At 42.3% G+C, this 23,505-nt stretch overlaps 2 protein-coding genes across 3 annotated transcripts in view; one reads left to right on the top strand and one right to left on the bottom strand.

Moving 5' to 3' along the window:
* On the bottom strand, positions 1–7,000 carry LOC124148628 (filaggrin-like). The gene is made up of 3 exons (XM_046519809.2): positions 6,977–7,000; positions 1,524–3,593; positions 1–45 (listed from the first exon to the last, which is right to left on the bottom strand). The coding sequence occupies exons 1-3, from the start codon at positions 6,998–7,000 to the stop codon at positions 1–3; spliced, it is 2,139 nt and encodes a 712-aa protein (XP_046375765.2).
* A 14,430-nt stretch (positions 7,001–21,430) lies between these two features.
* Positions 21,431–23,505, top strand: part of LOC124148661 (transmembrane protein 26-like) — a 55,478-nt gene continuing 53,403 nt past the window's right edge. The window contains exon 1 of one of the 2 annotated variants that reach the window (XM_046519893.2): positions 21,431–21,953. The gene's annotated coding sequence lies outside the window, so the exon portion shown is untranslated. Of the gene's footprint in view, positions 21,959–23,505 lie in introns of both variants that reach the window. The other variant, XM_046519892.2, reaches the window with a different exon arrangement.

Raw genomic sequence — 23,505 nt, 5'->3', positions numbered from 1 at the left:
TCATGCCCTGTGAGAGTGAAGAAGGGTACTCAATGGAGGATTATACTGAAAATAGAATACAGTTCTTGATATGCATGAGTACACAGCAACTTATCTTTCATCCTTGTGTTAGTATTTTATCACATAATAAAATATTTGTCATCTCACTGATCTCAGTATGTCAGTATACCTTTCTTCTATATGTGTAAGGCCATTTCTGGTGTCCCTGGGATATTTCTGGAATATTGCTGAAAGAAGAGCAAAACCCAACTCACTCTTGGTGAAAATTAAAAGAAAGAAATATAGGAACTTCTATCGCTGCTTACTCCTGTCAGGTAATATGTAGGTTATTATTTTTTGTGGAAATTTTTTTATGTTGTGTTGGAGAGACTTTGTTTTCGATTATTTTGAAAAAATGTTTGACTGATGGTTGTTCGATGTTGCAATTGTTTTGAATTATTTATAAATATTTGTAAACCTGTATAACATGCATGGCAAACTGTTTATTGGTTTGTGAAATAATAATAATAATAATAATAATAATAATAATGATAATGATAATAATAATAATAATAATTAGGCCACTTGTAAAGCGCTGTAACACCATGCCTCTTAGCGCATATGAAAACACTGTCAATAAATGTCAATATTGCTAAAATACATGCAAATGGGTCTTCAGTAGGGATTTAAAGGGAATCAATGAAGGGCTCATGTGAGTGGAGGGGGGGTTCAGTAACAGCCCAGCATGCTGAAGATCTGGCCTTTAAGTTGTAGGGAGATACTGTCAGGAGGACCTTGTCAGGTGAAGGAAGAATGCAGGAAGGTTGATACACAGTTGTGAGAGTTTGTAGATATAGATGGTAGCTCTTGTACACGGACTGATATGCAAGACATTGGGTTTGAACTGTATCCTTCTGTGGACTTGAAGTCACTGAAAAGAAAAATAGAAAATCCACAGCCTTGTAGTAGAAGGTCCCCAAGTATAAGACAATTCTGAACAAGAAGTGTATTTCTTTTGGCCTTATATTAATCATTCAGTTGATTTTTGATGAGATATGACAAACATTAATAGATATATGCAGCCACATTGTGTAGTGAATGTTAAGAGGTTTAAGAAGTATAATGTAGGTATATATGCATAATTGTCTGTGTGATGGTGTAATATTAATTGAAGAAGGAAGTTAGAATCCTGGGCATTTGATGCCACTGTTTGATGGACGGGTCAGTCTTCTGTCAAGAGTTGATTGTTTCTGGGACTGCATGATATCTTGTCACTTGTCAGGCCGATATGAAGATAAACCATTTCTCATGACAAAATGAATGTTGTTGTGTTTTGTTGTAAACCAACTTAGTGTGAAGAAAGGGGAATCTCTATGATGATTACACATCATCAAGGACACGGCACTTCACACAACGAAGTCGTGATAATGATTGGCAGAAGCCTTTAGGTAAGGTCAGACAAGCAGTCGTAAGATTCGAAACTTTGTCAATAATCGAGGAATTTTCTGGACTGTCTGTAATAAAGGGAAACCCACACTATTTACGTTTGACTGCTGGCTGGAGTACTCCACGGAGGATGGGCGGGCATCTTTGTGATGTGCGGACTGATGGCTGGAGTACTCCGCGGAGGATGGGCGGGCATCTTTGTGATGTGCGGACTGATGGCTGGAGTACTCCGCGGAGGATGGGCGGGCATCTTTGTGATGTGCGGACTGATGGCTGGAGTACTCCGCGGAGGATGGGCGGGCATCTTTGTGATGTGCGGACTGATGGCTGGAGTACTCCGCGGAGGATGGGCGGGCATCTTTGTGATGTGCAGACTGCTGACTGGAGTACTCCACGGAGGATGGGCGGGCATCTTTGTGATGTGCGGACTGATGGCTGGAGTACTCCGCGGAGGATGGGCGGGCATCTTTGTGATGTACAGACTGATGGCTGGAGTACTCCGCGGAGGATGGGCGGGCATCTTTGTGATGTGCGGACTGATGGCTGGAGTACTCCGCGGAGGATGGGCGGGCATCTTTGTGATGTGCGGACTGATGGCTGGAGTACTCCGCGGAGGATGGGCGGGCATCTTTGTGATGTGCGGACTGATGGCTGGAGTACTCCGCGGAGGATGGGCGGGCATCTTTGTGATGTGCAGACTGCTGACTGGAGTACTCCACGGAGGATGGGCGGGCATCTTTGTGATGTGCGGACTGATGGCTGGAGTACTCCGCGGAGGATGGGCGGGCATCTTTGTGATGTACAGACTGATGGCTGGAGTACTCCGCGGAGGATGGGCGGGCATCTTTGTGATGTGCGGACTGATGGCTGGAGTACTCTGCGGAGGATGGGCGGGCATCTTTGTGATGTGCAGACTGATGGCTGGAGTACTCCGCGGAGGATGGGCGGGCATCTTTGTGATGTACAGACTGATGGCTGGAGTACTCCGCGGAGGATGGGCGGGCATCTTTGTGATGTGCGGACTGATGGCTGGAGTACTCCGCGGAGGATGGGCGGGCATCTTTGTGATGTGCAGACTGATGGCTGGAGTACTCCGCGGAGGATGGGCGGGCATCTTCGTAATGTGCAGACTGATGGCTGGAGTACTCCGTTGAGGATGGGCGGGCATCTTCGTAATGTGCAGACTGATGGATGGAGAACTCCGCGGAGGATGGGCGGGCATCTTCGTAATGTGCAGACTGCTGGCTGGAGTACTCCACGGAGGATGGGCGGGCATCTTCGTAATGTGCAGACTGATGGCTGGAGAACTCCGAGGAGGATGGGCGGGCATCTTCGTTATGTGCAGACTGATGGCTAGAGTACTCCACGGAGGTTCGGCGGGCATCTTCGTAATGTGCAGACTGCTGGCTGGAGTACTTCACGGAGGATGGGCGGGCATCTTCGAAATGTGCAGACCGCTGGCTGGAATACCGGTACCCCACGGAGGATGGGCGGGCATCTTCGTAATGTGCAGACTGCTGACTGGAGTACTCCACGGAGGATGGGCGGGCATCTTCGTAATGTGCAGACTGATGGCTGGAGAACTCCGCGGGGGATTGGCGGGCATCTTCGTTATGTGCAGACTGATGGCTGGAGTGCTTCACGGAGGATTGGCGGGCATCTTCGTAATGTGCAGACTGCTGGCTGGAGTACTCCGTTGAGGATGGGCGGGCATCTTCGTAATGTGCAGACTGATGGCTGGAGTACTCCGTTGAGGATGGGCGGGCATCTTCGTAATGTGCAGACTGATGGCTGGAGTACTCCGTTGAGGATGGGCGGGCATCTTCGTAATGTGCAGACTGATGGCTGGAGTACTCCACGGAGGATTGGCGGGCATCTTCGTTATGTGCAGACTGATGGCTGGAGTACTTCACGGAGGATGGGCGGGCATCTTCGTAATGTGCAGACTGCTGGCTGGAGTACTCCGTTGAGGATGGGCGGGCATCTTCGTAATGTGCAGACTGCTGGCTGGAGTACTCCGTTGAGGATGGGCGGGCATCTTCGTAATGTGCAGACTGCTGGCTGGAGTACTTCACGGAGGATGGGCGGGCATCTTCGTAATGTGCAGACTGATGGCTGGAGTGCTTCACGGAGGATGGGCGGGCATCTTCGTAATGTGCAGACTGGTGCTGTTATCACACATAGGACTGCCCTATTCAGACAGATAGTACATATTTGGCCCTTGATCCGGAGTAGAATTGGTCTTCAGCAACCCATGCTTGCCGTAAAAGGTGACTAACGGGATCGGGTGTCAGGGTCGCTGACTTTGTTGTTGCATGTCATCGTTTACCAATTGCTTGGATCCATGCTCGTGATGTCAATCACTGGATTGTCTGGTCCAGACTATTATTTACAGACTGCCTCATATCGCTGTCATATTGCGGCGTGTGCGGCGTGTGCGGCGTGAAACAACAAACAAACAAACAAACAGTATATACCTTGGGTTGACGTAAGTCACAAATTGAACGTGCAGGCCTGAGTGTTGATCTTCTGTGGGGATTCCAAGTTAGAATTGGTCCCCAACAATCTCGTCCAAGATGACGAAATGGGTCGGTGACTTGGTTGATAGTTTGTCAACGTACGTTGTGGAACATTCACCATAATTTCAATAACCGGCTGCCTGGTCCAGACTTGGTTATAATAATAGGGTAATTATATTGCGCATATTTCCACACGACTAGGGGGCATGCTCAAAGTGCTATTATTACCCCGGTCGCAGGATCAGTGTGCACTCAAGAATCATTCTCAGCTCCCTCGGGAGTATACAACGCAAGCTGCCTGTTATGCGCTAGAAGGTTAACAACCACATTGCCATCTATCCTATCGGGTACCCATTCACTGATGGATGAACAGAGGCACAATTCGAACAAAGTCACTTGTCCAAGGATAGGCCACACGTCTTACATGTGCTTCAGTGTAGTGCGTCGCTATATTACTGAAATAATGCCGATGCGACGTCAAGTTTTTAACTCACACTTTAAGCACGAGAAACTTTCAGGCGCCAAGCTGCCGAAGCGCGGCCACACTTCTAAAGACTGCGCGACCGACGTTGCTTTACTTCAACTGACCACAGGACCACGTGTCACAACAAGACCACGTGCCACCACATGATTATACACTGACCGCCATCATATAGCTACCACTAATGAGCAAACAGACGAAATAAATCAAGATAGTCCATACAATAAGAGTTCATAAAATGTGCTCAATTCAGAACGTGTGGTATTTTCATTTCAAGGAAATGATCTCGGGTGGCCCAGGTTTACAAGTTATATATTAGCGGTCTAAAGCGTTGCCCTTTGCTGTGCGGACTTGCGTCCCTCATCATGGGTTCGACTTCCAGATCCTTTTGATCATTGGTCTGACAACACCATTCCCGTGTTTCTCCAGAGTGGTAAACATCTACCACCCCCCATCACTTCAAACGTTCCATTTTCAGCCGACACTCGGCGATACAACTGAAACACTTTTCAAAACGGTGTTAAAAGCAACTCACTCACTCAAGCGCAGAAATCAGATTCACAATATTTGTAATAAAAATAAAAGATGAGGTGAAATGGGCATTAACGTTGCGTTCAAGATTCTTGCACTTCTACAGCGACTAATGCCGAGTTTAAAGTGAGTCCACTGAGATACCATGCTGCATTTTTAACATGAACATGAATAATGCCGAGCGCCCTACTTTGTCCCTACCATGTCCCTCCTACTGAATCAGATGCCACTTCTCATATCACTTGCATTTGTTTGAAACAAAATGGCGGTGACTCCTCAAGACGATACGATTGATAATCAAGATCTTTATTGTAATAAAACGGGTCTTGCCCCGCGAAGAGCATCAAATCACTTGAGCACCTTGATAAAATACATGAAAAGATTTGGGAAATAACTGTTGACTCCCGGTTGATAAAGTTTGTACTTGTTTTGTCAATCCAGTTTTCAAGTGTGTATATCTACTTTCTTTTGCCTGGCAGTTTATCTTAACTCAGGTGAGCTACAGACCGCGTAGCTCTATATTCCTTTTCTGTTCTACATTTCGAAATGCAACAGGAAGCAAACACTTAGCAGCGCTGGTGAGATGTATAAACTTTAATCGGAGAGATGCACATCTTTGTGAGCGTGTAAAACAGACGAGCTATCAATCACTGTCATTTAATGACATGAAATAAATAATTTATAAATCACTTCCTGGCCCCAAACGAGAAAATTATCCTTTTCATTATATTTGTAATTGTAGATAAGTTACCTTTTATTTATTTCTTCGTATATGTATTTCAACACAGGAATTTTAACCTTGAGGTCTTCTTTTAGGCTCCCCCACATGGATTCCTGGACATAACAAACTCCACATGCTTATCTGAAGATCCTCAGTCGGGGATGTAGCTGAACTCTGGCAGACTGTGGCGTTAAAGAACATACCCTCACTCACTCTGTAATCGTTTTCTGTACGAATTGTCAATCCACAAGTCCCCAGCAACCGTATAAAAATGCAACTGACCTTTCACACGTCAATAATTTAAGTCTACTTACCAAACTTTCTTCATCACTGATTTTCAGTGATCCATTATCATATTTTCACCGCTATTTTGCCTTTTACGCATCATGGAATCTGTTTCGGATAATCGAGACTGGGTACTCTCTGGCGTTGACGTTATATGTTTCAAATATATTTTGTGCTTATCAAACAACGCATGAGGTACAGCGCAGGATTTGTGGACACACAATCTTACTATAGCTTATGGGGAAAATGACTGCTTCTCTCGTTAACATATACAGTATGCTAACGAGAGTAACCCAAAGCATTTGGTTCATATTGAAATATACGGTCTGAATTGAGACATTTTGTTTTATATTTCATTACATATCAACGTATTTGTATGGACTATCTGATTATATTTTGTTGGTTGTTTAATTCAGCAATATCACTGCTATATGACGTCGTCCCATACATAATCATAATTATATTTCATTACATATCAACGTATTTGTATGGACTATCTGATTATATTTTGTTGGTTGTTCAACTCAGCAATATCCAAGCTATATGCCGTCGTCCTATACATAATCGAGTCCAGGCCAGGCAAACCAGTGATTGACATTATGAGCATCGTCCAACGACAACACGCAATCAACCATATCACCAATGTGGGAGTTTACGGAATTTCCAGATCACTGGCTCCCGGTCAAGCATATATTGATGAATTAGTGTGTCCAACTGGTCAATATGATTGTGCCCTTTACTGCAAATCTTTTATATTCATACCTGCTTGAAAAGACAAACCTTTTGTTAACAGTCCCAGTACCATCGCTGAACATTGTGTTTTTGAACTGAAAACTATAAAGAACTGAACATGAAGGTACATGCCATCACCTCACTGCCAGAATGCCGAGTATAGCTACAGCCGCAAACGCTGTCCTTTAAAAAAGTCTTCATATCGTGCAGATCGTTTTCCGTATGAAAACTCGCATTTATCGTTACATTAAACAAGCATTGGATGGTACAAGAGCCACCAACCTTGGGTCCTCTATGGAGCTTCATTATGGACAAAACCCAGTTTTCCGGCACACAGGCCCCTGATAACGATCGTACTATAATGCAAGTAACATGTCGATGTATATGTCATGCTGAGAAATGAACATTTAAAGAGTTCAGCTTAAAGAACCACACATATGGGTTATTACTTAACTACAGAATATTTACATAATGATTTGATTAACTCGCTGCCAAACCTCCTACACATGTTAAAAGAAAAAAATGGACAGAAAAATCGTTTCCTATCTGTGCGAAAATAAGCAAGGTATAAGATGAGAAATCCGGTTTTGAAATGAAGTTTTTTTTCACTTTAGGGAGGGATTAATATCTTACCGTGTAATTGTCAAGCCTTACCAGAAAGCTGTCCTTTGATGTACAATTTTCATGATTTTCTAGAATTGGGTTCGTTTAAGTACACTTAAAGAAGTGGTCCAAAAACATGTTTGTTTTTCTTGGCACACCTGTGTCACGTGGAGTGGAGCAAGGAGGTAGCATTTCCTGGAAGTCAAGTCAGAAACTCTTAAACAACACATGTAAACAAAACAAAGTCCACGTTGTGATACTCAACACCTTAATTGTTTCTTTATAGAGAGAGGATATCATGAAAAACATACTATGTCAACAGAGATATATTAAAATACGTGTATACAATAGTGTTACAGACTGTTGGCTTCACCGTGTAAGTCAGTGAATATTGCGTACAATCTCCTGATTACTTGTGCAGTTATTCACAATGCATCATTCTGAAGCTTTACCCAAGTGATGACGAATAAAACTTTCAAAACGTTACATTTTTTACTTTGACAAAAGTATGTTCGTTCGTTGTTCTAATAGTCAACTCTCCCATTATGGGACCCCTAGTGGTAGCGTGTCCGCCCGGAGAGTGGAAGATCCGGGGTTCGATCCCCGGCCGGGTCATACCCCAAAACGCTAATGGTGGTACTTGTTGTTACCCTGTCTGGCGCTCGGCATTAAGGGGCTACAACAAGAACTGGTCGGATTGGAATGAGTATACTGTGTCTGAGTAGGGTATTCATGTTAAACTGCGGCAAGGTATCTCAGTGTGCTGGCATTATAAAATCGACATAATTCCGGACAAGTACAAGCACACACACACACACACACACACACACACACACACACACACACACACACACACGCACACATGGTATCTGGTTAGATACATAGAATGTTATTTATCATAAGATGGCCATCATGACGTGTCGTGTTTTGGATCAACTTTACTCAACACTGAAACCTCGTAAATCCACAAACCCTGACATGCAATCTTGTCAGCAACGTAAATCATTGTGATTTTATTGTTTGCTCCACTCATGATTCGTTAATCCGGAACCCGTGAAGATCCGGCAAACGTCTTCAGCAACCCATGCTTGTCGTAAGACGCGACGAACGGGATCGGGTGGTCAGACATGGTTGACGCATGTCATCGTATCCTAATGGTGTGGTTCGATGCTCGTGATAACAATCACTTGATTGTCTGGTCTTGACGCGATGTTTTACAGTTTGGCGTCATCTAACTGGAATATTACTGAGTGCGGCGTTAAATAACAAACAAACAAAACAAAACCTTATTCCGGACATTTAATCAGGAAGATTTCACACGAAACGACGTCAGATAAACGAGGTGATAGTGCATAGATGATAGTCTCCCATTCTGTGCTATGTTATCAATACAACGTGGTTAAAGAATTAAACTGTGAAAAAAAACCACTCCTTCTTATATAATACATGCATGTTGCCTTAACAACGAAGGTGTAAGCGAAAGTATATAGGCTTCCGCTTGATGCTTGTATATACAAAGCAACTGCAAAGTTGTCGTTAGCATAACGCTGGCATGTGTTGACAGGATAAACCAATAAACAAAGCACCAAGAAGCGATAAAGATGGTCGCAATCATGAATAATAAATTATGCTTTTTTGCAAATTTATTGGCACATGAACTTACTTCCATATTTCAAACATATGCTTCTAAGTGTGAAAATATCATCTTCGAGATTATCTGATCACTGCTACTTGTTGATTTTGAAGATATGAGGAAATAGTCTCTTGAAAAACACGATGCACTTCGGTCGGGGAAACGGAAATTAGAAGGGAATGTAGAGATAATTAGCTTTGAACTGTAAACCAGGGAAATACAAGCGTACGTATACTCACGTCCACCATTACCTCAATGATAAAAAGATACTTTCGAATACAGCGGTCTTCCGTTATCATGTGTTTGAAGGGACTGAGGGGAAATATCCCCATGCAGATTATTAGATAGAGGCTATTACGCGAGTGTGTTTGGGGATGGTAAATATCCTGTATTAGGAACAAACATTGTATTTAGCGAGCCTAGCTTGGCGAGCTCAGTACATAGTGTTAATTCCTAATACAAGATATTAACCATCCCTAAACACAAAAGCGTGATAACCCTATTTATCATGTAATGTCATTATTTATTTCTGTGCTTGAAAATCGATTTCCCTCTCTCTCAAAAATTACCGAAACATTGAGAGTTTTCCTGGAATGCGCGCTTCAATATTTATTATGTCACAGGGTAAATGATGTGTCAGTCGGACAGTAGCCAATATAATTCCGACTAAAAGCTGTTTCTTATGCAGTGACGGAGCAACATATACGCAAAACAACAATATTATTGTTTTTACTTGCCTTTCGCGGCAATCCATCTGCCTGTCCGCTCGAGTAACTGCCCTTTGTCAAAGGGAAGCTACTCTAACCCGAGTCTATGAGACGTCACGGCCACGGTCAGACGTTGTTGACAGTCGGTCTGCCCTGTCATAACGTTAAGAAGTGCAGTCAGATGAACACACAGCGACCAAACGAAACAAGGTAACAATTCAAACATATTTCGGCCAAATCCAACTATTTTAATTTTTGGAAAAGGTTTTAAGTCGCAGAGGTCTACAAGCACAGATATGGTTACTGATCCCGCTTGGCTAGGCCTAGTGGCCTCGCAAAATTGTTTCGAAATTTTTAATTTTATCTCCAAAGTTGCCAAAACTTAGCTAAAATGCCTTTGCTACGTCACAGTTAGACACTGATTTTCAGTATATTTGACTGTTCTTTTGATAATGATAGCAATTATCCCCGCAGTTTATCCAGATTCCCGATGGTTAATTCTGACTCGATCGCCGAAAGAAAAGGGCGAGGCAAAAACACTGTAAGTAGTCCCTACATTGACCTTTGATATTTGCATCTCTATCCGCATATGACCCCAACGGATATAGTTTTTATCCGTTGGCTTTATCCTGTCGAGAAACCTGCCCATTATATGATAAACAGGGATCGCAGACGTTTCCCCGTGGTGTGTCGGGGTGAAATGAACTGTACTATTGTAGAAATTAGAGATAGAATGGTTATTGATATAAAGAGTTTAAAGGAAGTGTATGTGGCTATAATTTCGAAGTAGGCGGTAAGATATGTTTGTATATATCGTCGACTCAAAAGGGGATTGGATCATTTTAGTGTTTTTTTGTTGGAGTTATGGAGAGAGAAGGTTCGACAATCCGAACGTAGAGAAAAAGTCTGTTTACTGGGCCGCATTTTGTCGGGTTAACTGTACATATTATTTATTTATCGCTTCGTATCGTTAAAAACAAGCCCAATTTCTCTTTAAATATGATTGTGTATTGATGTAACCAATGACCTTTTTATGTTTTTAATTTTCTTTAAATTTAAATTTCAAATTGAAGCATATTTAAAATTTGACTACAACCTCAAATGATGTTAAGCAATTTTTTTAGCCTGTTTAGCCTGTTAGCACAGTTACTTCTATCTCCGGCTTACAGACCTTTGTGCGTTAAATTGACGATTAACTCACCAATATCACACACAAGGTAATTTGGAATCATGGTCATGATCCTGACAGAATTCAGCAGCTCATGAAGATAAACGCCTAACTAGCACTCATCAAAGTACAAATGATCTTACTTAGTTAACAATAATAGATTACTTACCCGAACAGAAAGTCCCGCTGACTGAAACTAATGACTGTCGACATGACACCATCGTTATTCAATCTGCCAATTAATGTTCAGCTTTGTAAATCAGCATAATCAAGACCGAAACCCCCTCAAAGATCTGGTTTCGTTTACGATTTTAATTCTCATTTGAAGGAACAGGTGCGTGGTGATTTATTCTGTGATTTGTCGAAAATCGACCTTCAACGTTCAACTGTAAATCGCACCTGCTGATTGAGTCTGGAAGGGGAGTTTATTTAGTCTCGTATCAACAGGCTGGTCTTGCCACGATCAGGGCGTATGGCCTCGTTCGTAAGGAAGCGCTGTGATCAGAAGGTTTATAAAGTGTTGGTCTGTTTTTCTACAGATTGTTAGCCAGTCATATAGTTTACGTTACAGAACTTCTGGAAGTCTACACTGAGGTATTTAAACGTCTTACATTCCTCGGGTTGCACTTGGTAGAACTGAGGGAGAACCTATCTGTCCGGTGTTGGTTGCGATGTGTTCTGTTACGTTCCACGTTAGGGGCCGAGCGTCTTATATTGTGGAGGTGGTGTGTGGAGGGGTGTGGGGGTGGGGGTTGGGGGGTGGGGCTGGGGTCTTAAAAATATATAAATAAGTATGATTGTATTACATAACTTTATCTAGTACGCACGTTCAATTGGAACATACATGAACATGTATATATGTATTGTGTGACGTAAAATACATACATTAACGACATAGCGTTACCTTGTCAAGTATGCATATTATGGCCACTGATTTACATATCGCTTTTAGTTTCAACAACGTCAGTAAACGCGCTAACATGACACTGGACTGTCTGGATCAGATTCTCTATTGTCTGGTCCAGACTCTATTGTCTGGTCCAGACTCTCTATTGTCTGGTCCAGACTCTCTATTGTCTGGTCCAGACTCTCTATTGTCTTCTCCAGACTCTCTATTGTCTGGTCCAGACTCTCTATTGTCTTCTCCAGACTCTCTATTGTCTGGTCCAGAAAAAACACTTTTTATGCAAATTGTGTGAATGACGGGTTCTAGCGGTGGAGCAGGCCATGCTTACCCTTGTCACGAACACCTGGTGTCACCCCTGAATTTCAGCCATCCATTCATATAATTTTCATCACTAATTTACTTTTTACGCCCAATTAAATCTGTCTTTGTAGAAAATCGAGACTGATTATTCTCTTGCTTTAATGTTTTATTCCCTAATTTATTGTGTTACTCTGGGCGTACGGATTGCACTGTGTAAGGTTATTTCATCAAGGGCGGACAGAGTTGTTTCACAACGAGGAGTATATTTTGCAGCTAACCGCAGTTTTAGTCTACAGCTTGATGTTACCGTAAACATTTGCAACAGTTTTTCAATATGTTCCACTTGAACATGTCTGCACTTTCAGGTTTTGTGACCAAGAAATATCTGTTTGATGGATAAGACTATGCTTGAGTGAGTGTGAGGCGCTTTTGGAATTCCGAATTACCAAACACCTCTGGCGTTCAAGGGAAGTAACTCGGGCATGTGCAAGGTATTTTCAACACAGCTAATCCACTCGGTATTGTGTGAACCTCATTAACTCGAATGTTATTATGTCGATATGTCATATAAGACGATGTAGCTTTACTGTACTTCTCCATCCATCGTTCGTTCTTACTACTGTTAATAGACAGCCCGCGTGGTCTAGTGGCAAAGCGTCCGCCCGGAGAGCGGAAGGTCGGGGGTTCGAGTCCCGGCCTCGTCATACCAAAAGTCGTTAAAAATGGTACTTGTTGTTACCTTGCCTGGCACCCAGCATTATGGACCAAAACAAGGACTGGTCGGCTCGGATTCAGGATACTGTGTCTGAGAGGGGTATTCTTCTTGAAGTGTGGAATGGTATCTCACTGGGCTAGCACTATAAAATCGGCCTTAGCCCTGACTAGTACAAGCTACCATGCACATACACACGTGCATGGACGTCGTTATATATATATATATATATATATGCAATAATCTTGAACGCGACGTTAAAACCCCATTTTTTCTACTGTTGTTAATGTATTGTCTATCACAGTTGTTACTTTGGTGCAGTTATTTATTCTATTTAATAACTTCTTGTTCACTAACTGCCAATGTGTGCACTAATGTTTAAATCTTTTCAAAGACTAAAACGTAATTATTGATCATATTTAAGCCACTGACCTTACATATTGGGCGATGCGACGTTAAAACCTTCGTCACACACACCAATAGCGTTATTGTGTTTCTTGCTTATTAGTTTTAATCCATCGACCTGTAGTTATATGACTGCAACAGGCACGAAGCAAGAGATGAGATGTCGTGAGATAACGGCGCTGGCTATGAACAAAAATGGACTCCACCTGACACGTGACTGAGCCAACTGACTGTTACACCGTCAGTGAGTAAAGTGTCCTAGTTGGTTACACCGTCAGTGAGTAAAGTGTCCTAGTTGGTTACACCGTCAGTGAGTAAAGTGTCCTAGTTGGTTACACCGTCAGTGAGTAAAGTGTCCTAGTTGGTTACACCGTCAGTGAGTAAAGTGTCCTAGTTGGTTACACCGTCAGTGAGTAAAGTGTCCTAGTTGGTTACACCGTCAGTGAGTAAAGTGTCCTACTTGGTATTTTCCAGTTCAAGTTATTGTGAGCCGGAAAAGCTGTCATAATATAAATCTGGACTTCATATATCAACAGCTACAGATGGGATTGTTTCTGTGCAACATATGTTGAAGTAATGACACGAGAAGGTTCGGCGGAGAGGATAGGCGAAAAGCAATGTTTGAGGTGGGTTGGTATTTATTTTTTTTAGCCAAATTGAAAACACAGATAACCGTGATGTCATAAATGTTGTTATATGTACAGCTACTTGAAACAATATTTACCTTTGCAGATAAGGATGGACACATCAAATATTTATTTATTTATGCATACTAATGTAAATGTGATGTTAATGTTACGAGGTGATGTCCAAATTGAAATGCACTCTCGATGCATACTTGACTACCTTATCGGCGGCCGTTCTTGAGTCTAACTACATGCAGTGTTAATCAATTACAAAGCTTGGAGTTTGAATATTTACGAAGGTTATATCCCATTAGTTAGACGTCCCAATTGTTAGACATTTCTGTTTAGACAAAGAGGGAATATACCTACAGGTGTAATGGATCAGTCCTAATTAGATTAAAGTACTGAGTAGGGATAGGGGACTCACAGTTTAGGGAGTATATATGTTACAATTTCGTTTAATTAACCTAAATTACCTTACTCTCAGCACACGTTCAATAGGCATGAGATTAACCATGTAAACTATGGAGTAGCTTAATTGTCTTACTGTATGATCAGTTGAAGGAGTTCAGTTTAGATTATCTACTTATCAAACAAATAAAAATGATCTTGGGGTACGTATCATTATCAGTATCGATATGGCTGGTTTAAGGATAGTAGAGTACATCACCTCTCGGCGTGGAAGTAAGCAGTTGATATTAGATGGATATATTTACAACAGATACCGCGAGAGGCAAACCTGCACACATTCGAGGGGATGAGTGTGAGTGAGTTGGGTTTAACGCCGCTTTTAACAGTATTCCAGTTATATCGCGGCGTGTCAGCTTAATGTGGGAGGAAAGCCCGAAGTGATGCAGGTCTTAGACGTTTACCACTTCGGTGACACCCACGAGCACGGGTATTGTGCTGACAAACCTAGAAACACAATCGGGGCGAACCGGGATTCGAACCCACAATCATAGGTTTCTGGCGTGCCAAAGGGACGCAACTCTGCACAGCGAATCGCGGCGCCTTAGACGACTGGGCCACCCGTGCCCCCTGGAGGGGATGAAGGCGGGGATGACGATAAGCCGGGGTTGACCTAGCTACTGTTGGTGATGTACGTGGTTTGTTTATCAGTTATGCAAACTAGTTTCTTGGGTTATAAAACAGGAAATATTAACATGACACGCCGTGATGTTACTGACGTACAGTTCAAAATGCTTTTCCTTTCCATAACCATAAGACATATCTTCTAAGAGCAGAGTCCGTTGTATGATTCCGACTTTATCATGAGCATGTGTTTATGAAGCACTATGACATAGTGATGATACCAGATGTTTGCGAAACTCACAGAAAGACATCACGTTTTGTAGCGTCATTAATATTGTAATCACGTTCCTCAGCCAGCGTTTGATCTTCATAACTAAGCCACTGTGACTGATTGTAACGGTGACACCGGCCATCCTAAGGTAGGGAACCGGACGTGGGGTATGCGGATGCATATCATTTGGCCCTGGTCAACAACCGAGAAACAAAGTATTGTGATGTGCTTGCTCGAGGTGCAGCCCAGGTCGTGCAGGTGTGTGTTGGGTCCATCAGCCCCCCCCCCCCCCGAGCCGGATGTCTGTTTCGTTACGGAATTTTAGTCCAGTCAAAATATAACTACATAATTGCAGCCAAATTCGGCAAGGGTGAAAACTGGACTTGTAAAGTCAGTTAACTCCCTTGCCTCGGGAAGATGTACCAAAAGACGTTAAACGATGGTTTTTGCTGTTACCTTGCCTTTCGCTCAGCATTTAGGGGATACAAGAATCGGATCGGAGTCAGTATGATGTTTTGAGTTGGGTAGAGACGGGGAGAACTGATATCCCGATAACCAATGTACGCTGTACAGAGTTGCGTCCAAAAGTCGCCCTGAGATCCGCTTGCCGTGAGTTCGAGTCCTATCCTTTAATATCAGCACCGTTACTCCTCACATCTTCCAGTTTCAACTGGACTTTTGTAGTCAGTTAACGCCCTTGCCTCGGGAAGATGTACTCCTCCCGGTGGCGGGCCGACCTCACACACCACCAGGTTTATAACGAATGCCACGGAATATTGATATTGTTGTAAACCCACTGGAACTGTCAGTGTGAGAAATGTTTGTTCGTGTTCTGAACCCGCATTACAAATATCCAAATATTACAGTTATCCATCCCATGTAGTATTCAATTGATTAATGTCCGACTCCGGAGTCTAGTGGATAGAGCGTCTTCCCGGAGAGTATTCGATCCCTAGCCGCGTCATACCAAAATACGGTAAAAGAAGGTACTTGTTATTACCCTGTCTGGCGCTCGGCATTAAGATGCTAAAACAAGGACTGGTCGGCTCGGAGTTAGTATACAGTGTCTGAGTAGGCTGTTAATGTTAAACTATGGCGTGGTATTTCAATGAGTTAGTACTTTATACTCGACATTAATCCGGACGAGTACAAGCAGCCACATACACACACTCACACATATCTTGAACGAGACGTTAAACCCCATTTCGCCTCACCTCTGAACCCGGCCGTCATAAAATGACCTTGTATTTGACGTTAACGACTAACGTGAGCTACCTCAATATTAAGATACCTGTTTCTTAGATTATCTGTCCAAATATATGCAAAAGCATAAGGCAGCTCATGACATGGCTTGATATATTAGGAAAAACTATGTGGAAACAAATGGTCCTGGTTACATACGAACGAATCCGTATGGAGGATACATCGCATCAAACCATATTGAATAGTTATTATGTTATAACTCAGTGGTAAGAGCGATTGTACCTATTTTCATCTTACAGAACACATGCCATTTACTTTCCATATTGAATTGTTATTATGTTATAACTCACAAGGGCTAGAGCGATTGTACCTATTTTCATCTTACAGAAGACGAGACATGTGATCAGTACTAATAGATGGAGACGGCAATGGTATCCCAGGCCTCTCAGCATTTGCTGTTCAGAGTTGCGACCCTTAGATGTGTCAGGATCCATATGCGTTTATCAAAGGGGCAGACCTGCATTATTTTGTGCTTACCTCCCGTCATGTAAGTGAATATTGCTGACAAACCTAGAAACTTAATCGGGGCGAACAGGGATTCGAACCCACAATCATAGGTGTCTGGCGTGCCCAAGGGACGCAACTCTGCTCAGCGAATTTTAGCGTCTTAGATTACTGGGCCACCCGTGTCCCCGTTAAGGTGAAAGTGGAGGTAAATTAATGTAAGCTTTTCTAAACGTTTCATGTCGGATGTATGCCAATATGATATATTATACAAAGCAGCCCTCGTCATTCATATTCAAAGACGCCACTGTGTTATATACGCGGCGAGGGCCTATATAAAAGCAAGGCAAAAAGGTCACGGGTTTTGAATTGATGGCCCTGAAACTATTTGCGTGAAACGTAGCTATATATTTTCAGTGACATGTTTCAATATTTCAGCATGTTTACTTTCCATCCAACATTCCAGCCACCACCTGCTCCGACCCCCATCAGCCAATGAACACACACATCGTCAAACTCACATATTCCTTATTTCATAAGAGAAGGCTCTCCTTATAGATCATCGGCCGTCTGTGGTAATGCGCCCTGTGTTTGAACATGGCCCAGTTTAAGCATGGTGCGATATCGCCATGGTTTTCTCGCATGACATTGATGTATTGCAACTTCTTCTGCGACAGACTTGTTAAACAAAAGCGGGATTTTGGAACGCTCGATTAGCAAGAGCGTCAGTTCTTTAGACTTTTATTGCAAAACAAGTAAAATTAGCTTGAGACGGTCGTTTTGGCTGCATTTGAGGTGTGGGATTTAGAACGAAGTCATTTGAAACTGCAAACGAGTTACAAAACTGTACTTAACCACATGCACGAGTTTGTGAGTGACTTAAGTTTAACGCCGTTTTAACAGTATTCCAGTTGTTGGTTGGTTGGTTTGTTGTTTAACCCCCCACTCAGCAATATTCCAGCTATATGACGGCGGTCTGTAAATAATCGAGTCTGGACCAGACAATCCAGTGATTAATGTCATGAGCATCGATCCACGCCATTGGGATCGATGACATGCATCAAGCATGTCAGCGAGCCAGACCACCCGATCCCGTTAGTCGCCTTTTACGACAAGCTTTGTCACCTTTTACGGCAAGCATGGGTTGCTGAAGACCTATTCCACCCCGGAATCTTCACGGGTCACATCACGGCGTGTCAGCTTAGTGTGGGAGGAAAGCCCGAAGTGATGCAGGTCTCGGACGTTTACCACTTCAGTGAAACCGACGAGCATGGGTATGGTGCTGGCAAACATAGAAACATAATCGGGGCGAACAAATGAGGTGTCTAGCTGGCCCAAGAAACGCAACTCTGCACAGCCAATTGCGGCGCCTTGGACTGTGTTCCATGAACGTACGACCGATAGATAATATAAAGTTAATACCTATGCTTGCCGTAAAAGGCGGCTATGCTTGCCGTAAGAGGCGACTAACGGGATCGGGTGGTCAGGTTCGCTGACTTGGTTTATGCATGTCATCGTATCCAAAGTGCGTGGATTGATGCTCATGTTGTCAATCACTGGATTGTCTGGTCAAGACTCGTCTCGATAGTTTACAGATCGTCGTCATATAGCTGTAATAATTACTGAGTGCATGAAGTCCTGGGATAGTAACCCCTCGCTAAACAGATCTCACTCACTCCATGGACCATAATTATTAATGGACGTCAATGAAAAGAAGATAGAAATGTTAGGAATCGAAATGTCCCCCCCGTGACAAGGGAACCCTTCAACATTCAGACTACCACACTCTCCTTGCGCCAAAGCTTATCAGTCAATATCGGAGGAGAGCCCAAAGCGGTTCAGACCGTTTACCCCCTTAAACCCAGGCAGATAGCACAAAGGACTTGCATGGCCCAGATTTCCAGAAACATTCTCTGATTATATATTTCGTTAAAGACCAGGGTGCCGTTGTACAAAGCGATCTTAACTTTAAGGTGATCGTAACTCCCATACCTTAACATACACTTACGACAGTTGTAGCTCTAAGGTTGATTTGTACAACGGTACCCTTAGCGCTAAAGTGATCGTAGCTCCCATCCTTAACATAGACGTGCGACAGTTGTAGCGCTAAGGTTGCTTTGTACAACGGTACCCTTAGCGCTAAGGTGATCGTAACTCCCATCCGTAACATAGACGTGCGACAGTTGTAGCTCAAAGATTGCTTTGTACAACGGTACCCTTAGCGCTAAGGTGATCGTAACTCCCATCCGTAACATAGACGTGCGACAGTTGTAGCTCAAAGATTGCTTTGTACAACGGTACCTTTAGCGCTAAAGTGATAGTCATTGCCGTACTTGAGCATTGGCTCACGACAGCCGTAGCGCTAAGATCGTTTTTTTGGTACGGAACACGTCACATGGAAATATTCTATGTATAAAAGAAAATGTGAAACTAATTTAATTTCGGACAGACTTTCTTTAAGATAGAAACAATAGTTTGAGTACAAATATCACTCTCTACTGCATACATGCACAGGGTTACGAAGGATACTCTGCTCAAGCATGTAAATACACCCTACTCCTTCCAAGGGCTCTCCATAATACTTTAACGAAAGGGCGTTATCAACCGTTGAAGCACTCCGTTATACAAAACAAATATCACAATACTCCTACCGATGTCCTTCACGTGAACCAGTTCGCTGTTAACACACTTGACACACACGACCATCGAGTAACTAGAGAATAAATGAGCATTGCTGCTTCAGTTCCCAACATCGGGCTAGTTCTCACGACCGTGCACTCACTACCTGCTTCCATGATCACCATGTTGTTATCAAGCAACAACCAACACTAAAGCTATTATGTTGACATTCAAGTGATCTATATGGCGCAATGATGTTGATATACGTTTGGCATATTTGCTTATAGCCTTTAATCTACGTGAATCTTTAGTGCTGAAACTTTGAGAGATACCTCATTAAAAAAAGAGATTTTTCTGTCACATGGATTACGTAACTATATGATAAAGTCATCTTTATTGCGTATGTAATCCTATCGCAAAAAAGGGTGTTGAAACATGCCCACATACCACCTCAGTAGTAAACTTGGCAGATAACTTAAATATGTTCACCAAGCTCTTGAATTATCGTGGTTAATGGATAAAAACGTTAAGTAGAAAATCATTCGTTTCCTGGAAACGTGGTCTAATCGACAAGAGAATTCAGACCAAAAAAAAAAATTCAAATGTGTTTCTTTTAGCACTTAATTCTTACCGAAATATACCTCCTGAGTCTCAGTCCTGCGGTTGTTAACTGTGCCAGATATATGAATTTGAAGGTTCACGTGTTTCACACGGAATCAACATAGAAACCTTCAACTGCTTGTGTTTGTTTGTTTGTTATTTAACGCCGCACTCAGCGATATTTCAGCTATATGACGGCGATCTGTAAATAATCGATTCTTGACCAGACAATCCAGCGATTGACATCATGAGCATCGATCCACGCAATTGGGATGCGATGACATGCATCAAGCAAGTCAGCGAGCCTGACCACCCGATCCCGTTAGTCGCCTCTTACGACAAGCATTGTCGCCTTTTATCGCAAGCACAGGTCGCTGAAGACCTATTCTACCCCGGATCTTCAAGGGTCTCTACTGCTTGGGAGAAAATGATGTTCAACGAAGACGACGCGCTCATGCCCTACTTGCATACGTCCTGTTTGTAATCGTAGGGCAGAATTTGAAAACTGAATTACAGCGGAAAATAAGTTATCGATTATGATGATCCGAAAAAGGCTCCACCATGACAGCGGATGGTTTATGTAAAAGATGGTACAGATATAGGACACGCGCCCTGAGCCGATGTTACCGACAAGAGAGAAGCTGATGAACTTGTACGTTTTGTGTCGGACTTAAGTCTTAAGTACTACCTACGATATGGCTATATCAATTATCTCGTGCTTTATATAATGGTAAATTAAGACAGTTATTTAAAAAGGTAATAATTTGATAATTATCAAAGTTATATTTGTAATTGTGTAAGAATTAAAGGTGGTTGTGACTCTTCTAGAGATTAGTAGTTTAGGTGTGGACGTCCTAGTCTTTGTGAGTAAAAGAGATACTGTACTTAGTATGGCTTTTTGCAAAACACCTGGTGTCATCACTATGTGATAGTGCTTCATAAACACATGCTGATGATAAAGTTGGAATCGTACAACGGACTCTGCCTTTAGAAGATATTTCTTATGATTATGGAAAGGAAAGGAATTTGAACTGTACGTCAGTAACATCACGGCGTGTCATGTTAATATTTCCTGTTTCATAACGCAGGAAACTAGTTTGCATAACTGATAAACATACCACGTACATCACTGACAGAAGCTAGGTCATCCCCTCCTCGTCATCTCAGAATATTCAGAGATTTTTTATGAATATGGAAAGGATTATCGCTTTTATTTACGACTATTAATATCTAGATGACTGGACATCAGAGAAACATGGGTTAGTGTACACAGACAGTTGTATCTGAGGGAACTGAGTCTCATTTGGTTATTGCAAATTGTCCCAAACCTACATGTAGTGCCTCTTTATGATGCATTTCTTTGCACTTGTACGAAATAAGAAAAATAAAAGTTGTAATTCTTTATAACGATAACACCTCGTTGCTGTGTTATTTAATGTTTTGTCGGTTATATTGTAATGTCCTTTGTTGAACATGATCCAAATCTAATCTGAACGTGAACATTATTTTCCAGATCACAGAATAAGCGCACACTGACGGCAGTGGATTGATAGAGTGGCCTCTTTCTCCAGCTTCACCGTGCACATTACCTGAAAACCCATTCCACAGACATTTTCCACAGAGATCTCCAGGAATCGACACTCCCATATCATTTTACCGCGTGCTGCTCAATCAATCCTTAATTCACTTCGGACAGATTCCATAGCGTGGGACAATAATCACGTGATTGCAAACACCTTGGAAACGTGGTTTGCTTCAATCTGACGTCACAAGTTTCGCGGACTCGCGCCCCCATAGTTTATGAATACTTAAATGTTGACTGTTGTTACCTTGGTGCCTCGAAAGTTTCTAATTCCTCGTCGCACCGAATTTCTGAATTAAGATGTGATGGGGAGGATGAGACGGGATTAAGTTACGAACCGAGAGCTTGGAATGCTACGTTAAAGACGGATACCGTTTGGATGGCAATGTAAGGTAGGTTGTGCTGTCTTAAATGTTTACGTTTTTCTTGCAGAATACCCTGAATATCATAGAATCATATTCAGTCATAGTTATAATGCATTCATTTTAGTTATCAACTGATACACTAATCGCGCTAGTCCACGCATTTTATTCATTCTGGTTCATGTACATTAATTTTCAAAAGATATGATACAAAACAAACGTGCTAATGTTTCTTGCAATATTTGTATTCAGAATGAAAAGGGTGTGGTCAGGATGATCTTTAATGTATATTGTATATTGTGGACACTTTTCCTCGTTTAGCATGTACAATGTACATAACACATGGGTATATGTGAAGGTACAGATTTAATCTTTTAATTTTGTTTGCTGATTCTGGCAGGATATATATCTGGATGTATATTTATGTCTGGCTTAAGCATATACCAGGGTGCCGTTGTACAAAACAACCTCAGTGCTACGACTGCCGTAAGTCCATGTTAAGGTTAGGGAGTTACGATCACCTGAGCACGACGATCGCTTTGTATAACGACAACCTGGGAAATGCACGTGAATTGACATATCTGTAAAAGCATAGTTACCTTTATATCTAGTTCTAAACATGTTTAATCAGTCTAAATTAACTTAAATAAAGTAAACTATCTAAAAACATGTTTCTGCACAATATAAACAACAACAACTGTCAATCTGGTCAACAGGTCTTATACTCAGCCAGCTGGCGTGTTGCAACATTATTTAATTGTTTTTAAAACACCTCTTAGATCTTATTTCCTGCGGTTTGAGTCTGTTTGCCAACAAGGATCCCCTGGTCGTGAGTTTGAATCCCATTTTCGCCCGATTATAATCCATGATCTGTTAACACCATACCCGTGCTCGTGATATTCACCACAATGGTAAAAGTCTGTTACTGTCCCCAGTCTGATGTAATTTTAACTGAAATACTGCTCACGGCGGCGTGAAGTCAATCACATCCATCCATCATAATATGGTATCGCATGGCATATCATTATTCATTATAGAGAAACGTCGTTAAGATCGGGTTAGAATAGATCTTTTGCAACCCATGCTTGTCGTGAAAGGCGACTAACAGGATTGGGTGGTCAGGCTCACTGACATGGTTGATGCATGTCATCGTATCCCAATTGCGTAAATGGATGCTCATGATGTCAATCATCGGATTATCTTGTCCCGACTCTATTAGTTACATATATAAGCTCGAATGTTGTCGAGTGCGACGTTAAACACTAAACGGAACAAGAACAGAAATTTCACTAAAAAAAGATAATCACTCGCGTCCAGGTAAATTGAAGATATCCATGTATGACAAGAGACCATCATTCTAAGACCATTCTACCATTAGGTTCTCACCAGTGGGTGGTGTAACGCAAGAACTGAGTCACTTACCTCGGTGTGATAATTACCATAGCAACCGGATATACAAATAGGTAATTGAGTCACCCCAGCAACGTGTCCCAGGTGATGCGTGAAAAACGAAAGGAAGTAATATTTTTTATATTTCTGCTAATGAAATGGTATTGGTCATGCGACATATTGATGAT

This window comes from Haliotis rufescens, unplaced genomic scaffold, assembly GCF_023055435.1.
Source record: "Haliotis rufescens isolate VD_foot unplaced genomic scaffold, xgHalRufe1.0.p SCAF_13, whole genome shotgun sequence".
Lineage (NCBI taxonomy): Eukaryota > Metazoa > Mollusca > Gastropoda > Lepetellida > Haliotidae > Haliotis > Haliotis rufescens.
Note: the sequence above shows the minus strand (reverse complement) of the source record. Positions and strands in the feature narration are given on the sequence as shown.